The 11305-nt window shown below is 27.4% G+C and overlaps 2 protein-coding genes across 3 annotated transcripts; one reads left to right on the top strand and one right to left on the bottom strand.

The window, feature by feature from the left end:
* Positions 1-244: 244 nt before the first annotated feature.
* On the top strand, positions 245-4701 carry LOC123265666 (bifunctional purine biosynthesis protein ATIC). Its single transcript, XM_044729508.1, has 5 exons — positions 245-409; positions 581-784; positions 1778-2066; positions 2507-3653; positions 4480-4701. Exons 1-5 carry the CDS (start codon positions 382-384, stop codon positions 4597-4599), a joined length of 1788 nt encoding a protein of 595 aa, XP_044585443.1. The 5' UTR covers positions 245-381; the 3' UTR covers positions 4600-4701.
* LOC123265669 (methylthioribose-1-phosphate isomerase) lies at positions 4610-8445 on the bottom strand. Of its 2 annotated transcripts, none has more exons than XM_044729520.1 (6): positions 7916-8445; positions 7507-7783; positions 6712-6947; positions 6417-6625; positions 5153-5361; positions 4610-5076 (listed from the first exon to the last, which is right to left on the bottom strand). In XM_044729520.1, the coding sequence occupies exons 2-6, from the start codon at positions 7636-7638 to the stop codon at positions 4795-4797; spliced, it is 1068 nt and encodes a 355-aa protein (XP_044585455.1). In that variant the 5' UTR covers positions 7639-7783; positions 7916-8445; the 3' UTR covers positions 4610-4794. The 2 variants fall into 2 exon arrangements, with proteins under 2 accessions (XP_044585455.1, XP_044585456.1); XM_044729521.1 differs by having other exon boundaries at positions 7930-8445.
* Positions 8446-11305: the final 2860 nt, after the last annotated feature.

Genomic DNA, 11305 nt, shown 5'->3' with positions numbered 1-11305 from the left:
AATAATTTATTGAAGTAGATAATAAATAAAAATATAAATGACGTTAGTAAACAATTTCAATTTATTATTTATTTCATAATTTATTTATATCTTTATCCCACGGATTTGTTGAATTAACGATAACAATTATAAATAGAGATTAAATTTTTTATTATTATTATGACTTGATTAATAATTTTATTGTTATGATCCACCACTATCTATAAATATATTTATTACATATGCATATATATTTTTGTTGTAGATAAGTCTAGAGCCTCGAGAAGAGGTTAATTAACGCCACTTGTTGAAAGCCGCATCCGGCGCACACATCTCTCTTCAGTTCCATTGAAATTCAAAGTAAAACTTCAATTACCCAAATTATATTAATAATCTTTTTGAATGTCATCGAAGATGTCTGGCAAGCTAGGTAAATAAAATAAAATAAATTATAAATAAATAAAAAATATAAACAATTATTTTACCGACCACGTGTTCTGATTTTTTTTTTGTTTGGTTAATTTTTATTTTTAAATTTATATTTCAATAACTGCGCAATTATTTTCATACACAATTACATTGATAATTTTATAAATTTCAGCATTATTGAGTGTGTCTGACAAGACAAATTTATTGTCTCTGTCAAAAAAATTACACGAACTAGGAATGACCTTGGTAGCATCCGGAGGAACCGCTAAATCGTTAAGAGACGCTGGATTACCGGTGAAAGATGTTTCTGACATTACAGGCGCACCTGAAATGCTTGGTGGTCGAGTAAAAACACTACATCCAGCTGTTCATGCCGGTAATTAATAATTCTTAAAAATTTTATAACAAATCAATTATTATAAAAAAAAAAAACATTTATTAAAATTTTTTTTATTTCTCGATGTAGAATTTTTTTGACTAAATGAATTTGTGAACTAAACAATGAATTTTAATTTTAAACTATTGATATTCATTCAAACATTTTTGTTACATGAGTTTATCATTTTAATTTATTAACTTTTTGTATTTTACATCACTGAGTTTAAATTTTTAATTTTTATATCGAAGGTCTAATTAGCAATTTGTTTAACTCCTTATTTTTTATAGGGTGATTTTTTAACATTTTGATGTAGCAATAATCAAATTATAATTTATTTAAATGATTAAAACCTAAATATTATATATCTATTAAATATTAATGATTTTTTAAAGTGATAATAAATTTTGAACTAATTGTTTTTTTCGTAAAAATAGAAGATTCTCTAAAATGAAGTTAGACAATTTGCTAATTAGAACGTCGATATTCAAATTTATACTTTTCTTGTATTCATCATAATTACATTCCAAATTAAAGAAAAAAGATTTTTTTTTTTAATTTTTATTTATGTCTTCATCATTCATACGTGTACTTTATTATAATTTTTTGGTATACTTTTACCATTTGGCTATACTGCCTTCACGGAAAGAACAAGATGACACTGGATATCATCCCATATTATACTGAGTGAAAAAAAAATTCAGATAGTAGCTAGTATAATCCAGATTACAGTGAGTATAATCCAGATATCACGCAGTATAATCTGGATTTTTCTAGCTACCGCCTGAAATTTTTTTTTGATCACAGATATCACCGAGTATAATCTGGGATGATATCCAGTGTCATCTGGTTTTTTCCGTGTTGGCATTGAAATTAAATAATAAATAAACTTTTTTCATTATAATTTGCTATAAAAATCTAAAAAATCGTTAGATGTCTATTCAATTATCATATATTTTATTTGTCAAAATTAAAAAAATAAATATATTCCAGGAATCTTAGCGCGTATGACAGAGTCAGATCAATCAGACATGAAGAAGCAAAATTACTCAAACATAAGCTTGGTGGTCTGTAATTTGTACCCTTTTAAAAATACCATCAGCAAGAGTGATGTAACCCTGGCAGATGCCGTTGAAAATATCGATATCGGTGGAGTTACTCTTTTGCGTGCGGCTGCTAAAAATCACGCCCGGGTCACTGTAATCTGCGACCCCAATGATTACGAAAAGGTCATCGCTGAAATGCAGACTGACGTCAACAAAGATACTACATTAAATACAAGGTACATTAAATGAATAAATTGTAACAAAAATTTACTATTTTACAAACTACTCGACGGTGGATACGCCGAGCAAAATAGAAATTTGTCCAGGTCGTCCAAAATGAATAAAAAAAAAAAACAAATAGAAGACTTAGGAGATGCTCTCAGTCTCCTAAGCAACACCGCAGTAGCCACCCAGGCTGGGTTAGTCGACGTTTGGACTAGACAATAATAAGATAATTCTCAAATATAAGTCACCATAAATAATATATAATAAATAAATGAATAAATTTAATACAAAATGGTAAAAATTAAGAGACACACCGAGTGTGGATCTGTTGCCAAAACTAGGCGCAAGGAGGGACGCGTACAGGAATAAAATTCCTGTGACAAAATAAATAAATAAATAAATTTAAGGATTAAAAAAAAAAATTTTATTCATATAATTAAAAATTTTACAGACAAATGCTGGCTTTGAAAGCGTTCACCCACACTTCAGAGTACGACGACGCAATATCTGATTACTTCCGTAAGCAGTACAGCAACGGGAAATCCCAGCTGACCCTGCGCTATGGAATGAACCCGCACCAGAAGCCAGCCCAGGTGTTCACCACTCTGGAGAAGCTGCCTCTCACAGTAGTAAACGGATCTCCGGGATTCATCAACCTCTGCGACGCATTGAACGCCTACCAACTAGTGAAGGAACTCAAGGAAGCTCTAGGCCTGCCCGCAGCAACTTCTTTCAAGCATGTCAGCCCAGCAGGAGCTGCCGTGGGAGTTCCTCTCGACGCGGTCCAGGCAAAGTTGTGCCAGGTTGACGATTTAGTCGACCAACTGACCCCTCTAGCCTTCGCTTACGCCAGAGCACGTGGAGCTGATCGAATGTCCAGCTTTGGAGACTTCGTGGGTCTCTCAGATCCCTGCGATGCCGCTACTGCGAGAATAATCTCTAGGGAAGTTTCAGACGGTATCATTGCACCTGGCTACAGCCCCGAAGCCCTGGAAATCCTCAAGAAGAAGAAAAACGGAGGCTACTGCGTCCTGGAAATTGATCCCGAGTACGTTCCAAGTGACATTGAGCGCAAGATGATCTTCGGGCTAACTCTGGAGCAGTGCAGAAACAACGCTGTTATTGACAAGAATCTTTTTGCTAATGTTGTGACTGATAACAAGATGTTGCAGGATTCTGCGCTGAGGGACCTGATTGTCGCGACCATCGCGGTCAAGTACACTCAGAGTAACTCTGTTTGCTATGCCAAAGACGGCCAGGTGATCGGTATTGGGGCTGGTCAGCAGTCTAGGATTCACTGTACGAGATTGGCTGGTGACAAGGCTGATAACTGGTGGCTGAGACAGCACCCCAAGGTCATGGGCATGAAGTTCAAGAAAGGAGTCAAGCGCGCTGAAATTTCTAATGCTATTGACAATTATGTTAATGGGTCAGTGGGAAAGGATATGGACGAGGCTACCTGGGCTGCTATGTTCGAGGTTGTGCCTGAGAAACTTACGGAGGAAGACAAGAAACAGTGGATCTCAAAAATGGAAAATGTTGCTGTCAGCAGTGATGCTTTCTTCCCATTTAGGGATAATGTTGATCGGGCCAGACTTGTAAGTATTTGTTTTTTTTTATTGGAAAAAAAAAAATAATAATAATAATTAATATTATTCTAAGATCGGTGATTTTACTTATTAAAAGAGCATTTATTATTTTTAAGCCAACTGACCCGATCCGGTGAATGTAGGGTAAAAGGCCACATTAGTGGCGCGGACCCCATTACTGACACTTTCTTTGATTTTGGCGCTTATTCAATTAATGAAATCATTCATTTCAATAATGAATATATTATTTCTAATCTTAAATTTTCAATTTTTATTCCAAGTAGAATATTTTTTCATTGAAAGAAAAAGTGCCACTAATAGGGGGTTAAAGGTGCCATTAATGGGGTCTTTTACTTTATAATAATTAAAAATTTTGATTTTTAAGACAATTTTAATTGGGATTATATAAAGATGTTATATTTACTCAGTGAAACTTTTTTCGGCAATCGAAAATTTTTATAAAATTAAATTAAAAATTTTTATAAATTTATAGTAATAATAATAACCATAATAATAATAATAATAATAATAATAATAATAATAATAATAATAATAATAATAATAATAATAATAACAATAACAATAACAATGATAGCAGAAGTTAAATTATTATTATTATTATTATTATTATTAATTTGAATTTATAAAAAAAAGAATTAAAAATTAAAAGTTCATAAAATATGCGTTAAAAAACAAATTGAGTCATTAGATCAACTTATTTAAATAATTTTTTTTTTTTTTTTAATTATATATTGACTCAGAATATTGAATCATTCAAATACTTAATAAATATTAATTATGTATATATATATATATATATTTTTTTTTTTTTCAGAGTGGAGTTAAATACATTGCCAGCCCAGCTGGATCAACAAACGACCAAGTGGTTATAGACGCTTGCAATGAGCACAAAATAGTGTTATCACACACCAATGTCCGATTATTCCACCATTGAAATAAAATAATTAAATCTTAATAATTATTTTTTTATTATCAATAATTGTAACCAATCTCAACGTTAATACTTTTTATATCAGAATAAAAAAATATGAGCTTACGATTATATTATTTTAATATTTTTCCTAATTTAATATTTTATTTATTTAAATGTAATTGACTTTTTATTGAGGGTTGGAATGCAATAACTTTATTATTGTTGGTCAGTAGAAACAAGTTGCTTCAAGTCCTTCGGGCTGATAACACCAACCTCGGTGATGATTCCGGTGATCAGGTCAGCGGGGGTCACGTCAAATGCGGGGTTCCAGCACTGGATTCCCTTGGCAGCGATTCGTTGGTCGTTCAGGTGCGTCATTTCGCGCTCAGGTCGTTCTTCAATAGGTATCTTGTCTCCCGCTATTATGTCGAAGTCTATAGACGTTCTTGGAGCCGCTACGTAGAATGGAACTTCGTGATATTTTGCTAGGATTGCAATCTGTTGGATTTATTTAATAATTAAATTTTTTTTTTGTAATTATGTTAAGAATAAAAGTAGCTAAAAAATAACTAACCTGATAAGTTCCTATTTTGTTAGCAGTATCTCCATTAGCAGCAACTCTATCAGCACCAACTACTACAGCATTTATTTTTCTAGACTTCATCAACGCAGCTACCATGTCATCGCATATTAAAGTACCTGGTATATTTTCATGGACTAATTCGTAGGCTGTTAAACGGGCTCCTTGATTGTACGGGCGTGTTTCAGTGCAATATACTTGCTCTGAAAAAATATTGAGTATTTTTTAAAATTAAATTAAGATTTATAATCTATACTAATAAATGGAGAGCGAGTTTTTTTGTCCGGTTATACTGCGAAAACTACTGAACCGATCGGAATAATATTTATACCATAAGATGCAGCGTGTTTCGGAGAAGGTTTTAGTATATGATATGGTGGTGATTACTTATCCAGAATCTATATTTTTTTGACTTAGAAATAATGAATTTTTATTGTAACTAAATTTATTCTATTCGATTGTCATTTGTTTAAAATAAATTTTTTAATTCTATCAGTTATGTTTATACTAGGCAGATTTCTTCACTTATGAGACCGGCAATTTCTTTAACTGAAACTTTAAATGCTCATTACAATTTTTTTTTTTCATATCAATTATTATTAATTTTTGTAAGAAAGACACGAGAATGTTATAATGATTGCACATTGAAAGTTACAATGAATATTAGCTAGAATAATTACATGGATAAAAACAGTACATGCCAATTCGATAGAATTGGAAATCTGTGCAAGTCAAAACAATTCTCTAATTAAATTTCTAGTCTAGATCTAAAAATGCAATTCTATAAAGTACCCAGTGGAGCGGGCGAGTAACAGCAAGTTTTTTTTTAAATATACAATTAATTATTTAATATTAAAAATAATTTTTTAATAAATAAAATTCAAATAAATATTTAATAAATAAAAATGATGATTTTATCGGAAAGTTATTTGAAAAAGTTAAAAAGTTTTTTATAAATACTGACTCAATTTAATTTATTCAACCAATGATTCAATTTTAGAATGAATAATGGTTATCCCTTCGTACTAAAAATTTTTGTGGTTGAATTTTATATACCTTATAAGAGATTCAAGACCAGTTTTTCAATCTGGAATTTTCTTCTATCCGGGATAGAAATTAATATTATCATTATATCCATTTACATAAAAAATATTTATCATATTTAAATATCTGATAAAATTATATCTGGGATTAAAAACAAGCTTTCAGAGAATTAATGTTGGTGGAAAAATAAACTATTATTGTGACGTTATCTTACCAAGTTTTCTACTGCTGTGAAGCGATCGAACAACACCTAGAGCTGTGCCATATCCTGTGGTAGCCAGTGACCCAGTGTTACAATGAGTTAATACTCGTACTAAATTATTATCTACAATATTTTTAAGAATTTCATCAGCGCCAAAGTCACCAATAGCCCGATTGTCGTCAATATCCTTTTTGAACATATTATCTATTGACCTCAGTATTCTGAGGAACAAAAAATTATTTATTATAATTTATAATCTTAATCTTAATTCTTTGAATTAAATAGGAGTTTTTTAATTTATACTTACTCAGAAACCATATTTTCTACATTAATACTGTCATCTCTGTACAGTTTATTAGCCAGCTTGATGAGTTGTTCTGCAGCAATTTTAATATTAACAGCCGTAGGGCGTGCCGATATCAAATAATTCATCTTTCCTTCTATTTCACGTCTCACTGAGCTTTTTTCACTGTAATTGTCATTTTTTAATTCGACTGCAAGACTTAGGCAGCCTACCATTGCAATTGCTGGAGCTCCACGGACCTAATCGTCAACAATTATAAATAAATTATACAGTAAAGTTTCCTTAATCTGTCAATAAGATTTATAATAATTTTTTTTTTATAAATCAAGTGCACAAAAAATTTTTTTTAACATTCTTAACATTTTTGCAATTATATTTAATTTACAATTAAAATTTTTAATTATTTTTTTTCAAATTTTTTTATATTTGAGATCCGGATGCTGATTTTTATCATAATAAAAAATGATATTAAAATTAGCAGTCACTTGACCATTTTTTAATTATTTTTTAAAAAACAAATTAAAAAAAATTGCATTTTTAATTTTTTAAAATTTCTACCAATTTTTTTTTGCTATAAATTAATTGTTTAAAAAATTCTTAAATTATCAAATATCAGCTAAATTCATTTTCAAAAAAAAAAATATTTTAAAAAAATTGCATTTTTAATTTTTTTAAATTTCTACCAATTTTTTTTTTCTCTTTTCTTTTTACCATAAATTAATTGTTAGAAAAATTCTTAAATTATCAAATATGAGCTAAGTTAATTAAAAAAAAAAAAAACTAATAATAATATAATACCTGCATCTTGTTGATAACTTTCCAACCATCTTCAACACCCTGAACATTTATATACCGAGTAATTACTGGTAAAAGCGTTTGATCCAAGACTTCCAGCTTTCCATTATTATATTTAATAGCTTCCAAAGCCATTTTGTTAATAATATTGAATACTTATATAAATATTTAAAAAACAATGAGTATTTAATGGAGGTTATTTATTATTTAAATAATAATAACACTATCAAAGGATAAAAAGCATCACTGACAGCTAATAGCGAGTTTATAGTTCACGTGCCTAGATAACAACAGAAGAGAAAAAATTGTTTTCGTTAGTTATTATTCACGTGACAGCTTTCTATATGTGGCTGTTATTTTCATATGTATATGTATATTTACATAAAAGTAATCAACACTAAACTCAACTTACCACTGAGGACTCACCAGTTGCAAGTACACAAGTAATATGCTATGGAATGTATCCAAAGGCAATTTAAAGATTCGGCTTGCAGTTCACGGCTTAGTTGGATCTACTTGTTTAATGTGTACTAATACTTGCTCTGCATGAATGAGACTGCAATTACACAACTTATATCTCTGTTAGTTGCTGTTTATGTACATATTATATATTATATATATTATATTTGCTGTTGTGATGAAATAACGCCGGCATTGTCACGTGATGACGTTAATGATAATGTTGTTGATATTGATGATGTTGATGATGATGATGTTGATGATGGTGGTGGAGGTGGGAGTGGAAATAATTTAATTATGTTCCGCATCTGTTATGATTATGATTAGCCGATTTATTGCGACTGTTTTATTGACTCGGATGTTGATGTTATTATTATTCTTCAAGAACGTTTTCATTAACTGGAGCGGCTATTACGTCGAGGACGGCTCGAGGAAGTGGTGCACGTTTTTGTTATTATTTAATATTCTATTGCATCTGACACGGCTGATGAGCTGGACCTTGACCTTCTGAGTGGAAAGCGCGCGCAGGTTTATGGCGGGAGAAAATTTGAATTTGAAATTCATTAAAACTAATTTCCTAAGCGTCACAAAAAAAAATGTTGACTTTTTGATAGATTTTACTCAAGAAGTTAAAAAATTAATAATCGTCAACTTAAATTCAACAAAACATTAACAAAAAATAATTTGTGCCACTTGGGTTAGCATGAACATGAATAATGAAAATTAAGTTAGCCGACATCTAAAAATTTTTAGAATTTTTTTTTAATTGAAAATTTATTACAAAAACATAAAGCAAAATTTTCATTTGTAAAAAACTTCAAAAACTATAAGTGCAATTTTTTAAAAATATTCTTTTGTTATAGTTTAGTAAAAGAAAAAAAATCAAAAAATTAAAAACGTCGGCTAACTTTAGTATTATAAATGAATAATAGTAAAGTTAGCCGACATTGTTAATTTTTGGAGTTATTTTTTAATTATTAAATTAGAATTGAATATTATTTTTAAAAAAATTGCACTTATAGTTATTAAAGTTTTTTAAAATTGAATTTTTTTTTTGTAATAATTTTATTAATAAAAAAAATTCTCAAAAATTTTAGGTGTCGGCCAACTTAATTTTCATTGAAAATGAAGTTAGCCGACATTTAAAAATTTTTAGAAATTTTTTATTGAAAAAATTTCAATTAAACAATTAAAAAAAAAATTTCACATGTAAAAAACTTGAAAAACTATAAATGCAATTTTTTAGAAATATTTTTTTAGTTGTAATTTAACTAATAAAAAAAATAAAAAATTTTTAGACATCTGCTAACTTCAGTGTCATAATTTAGCAGACATTTAATAATTTTCGTAACAAATAAATTACGACAGAAAAAAATTAGAAAAAAAATCAATACCTAGAAATTAAAAAAAAATTAAAATATGATCAAGTAACTGCTAACTTTAATTTCATTTAAAATTATAATTTTAAAAATTATAATATAAATAATTATTTATATTATGTATTATGAGTTTTAATTTTTTCTGAAAAATTTTTAATCATCTAAAATTCTTATTAATTTAAAAAAATGATTATTAAAAGTTTATTAAATTTATAATTATTAAAAACAAATAATTTTTTTTTTATAAAACTATAAAACATTAAAAAATCCAGATAAATATCTTTGATATTTTTTATATTCAAAAAATTTAAATATAAATATAAAAAAAGAGCTTGATTTAATAAAATATATTTAAAAAGACTTTTTATTTAATTTATTTTTTGTTTAAATGTAAGTTTTCCATAATTTTTAAAAAATAAACTTCAAACTAATAAAAAATAGAATGAAATATTTTTTAATTCAACTAATAAAATTTTTTCAGTCTTTTTAATTAATTTATTTTTAAATTTTATTCATTAAATTTTCTTATTCAAACATAAATTACCTAGCATAAAAAAAGTGACAGGATAAAGAAAAAAATCTAATTTTTTTTTACACAAATCCAGTTTAATTAATTAAATATATCTATATACATTATAGGTACATAATAATACATATCTATCAATTTATATATTTATATATCTATATATATTTATATTGAATGGCATATAAATATATATAATATATTAAAACTGTACAACACCAATTTGAAATACTGTTCACAAAAATACAATTCATATAAATAAGTATTTAATAATATCATGATCCAACCTTTATTCCTTTTTCTCTGAAATTTTCTTTTCTTTTTTTAAAAAAAAAAGTTAATAGTATTATCAATTAACAATAAAAAAGGAATAAGACTCGATAAACCATAGCTGTCTGGAAGATTCAAAAATTAAATCTAAATAAATTAACAAAAGACGATTTTCCGAGTCAATCAGTCGAATCATTACATTAATGGACTTTATTAGACATTTATATATTAATTATAATTATAGTTATTATAATTTATTAATAATTATCATTATTACTTTATTAATAATAATATTAGTATTATTTCCTTTAATTACTTAAGTCAGCACCTTAAGTACCGTCAATATGACACTGACATTTTGATATCGATTATTATTTACTGTAAATATTTATTACATCAATTGCACAAAAAAATGTTTACAGTACTATCAACAATAAATAATTCTTTTAAATAATTGAGCATTAAATAATATAATAAATATTTGGTTTATTGACTTTATAAAAAATTTTAAATAATACTTTTGTCGAAAATGTCTTTTTTTATTTAAGCAAAATTTCAATTCGTCAATTTATTTATTTTATTTTATTTTTTTTTAATCTAACAATTCGGAATCATTAATTTCGATGTTGTAACTTGGACTTTCAACGAGTTGTTGATATGGTTAATTCACAGGAACCGTTTATATTTATTTCATTTATCATTAATTATTATTATTAATTAATATTATTATTATTAGTTTAAATATCAATTTTTATAATTGTTCCTTTAAAGTGAAGTTTGATTGTATTAATTATAAATACTTTTTTTTCAATGAGATTATTTATTATTTTTAAGACAAAATTTTCAGATCCAATTTTAAAAATTCAAATTTCGAAGCTTTCGCGCCAAAACGAAACTCCGACAAAATGGCTTATAAAATTGGAGTCTCAAAAATTATAGCGACTGCTATACACAATATATAGATTTTTATATATTTATATTTATATATATATAATATATATATACTTTTTTATGATTTATTATTTAAATCTTTGTAACTTTATTATTTTAAGTAAGACTTATATTTGTAAATTCGTACTCCACTGCCTAGCGAAGCTGATAAGCTTCTCATATTATAATATTTATTTATAATTTATATAGGTGAGATTCGATGCTTGTCAAACGACATAAA

The sequence above is a fragment of the Cotesia glomerata genome, linkage group LG5 (assembly GCF_020080835.1).
Source record: "Cotesia glomerata isolate CgM1 linkage group LG5, MPM_Cglom_v2.3, whole genome shotgun sequence".
In the NCBI taxonomy this organism is placed as follows: Eukaryota; Metazoa; Arthropoda; class Insecta; order Hymenoptera; family Braconidae; genus Cotesia; species Cotesia glomerata.
This window is presented reverse-complemented; position numbering and strand designations above follow the sequence as displayed.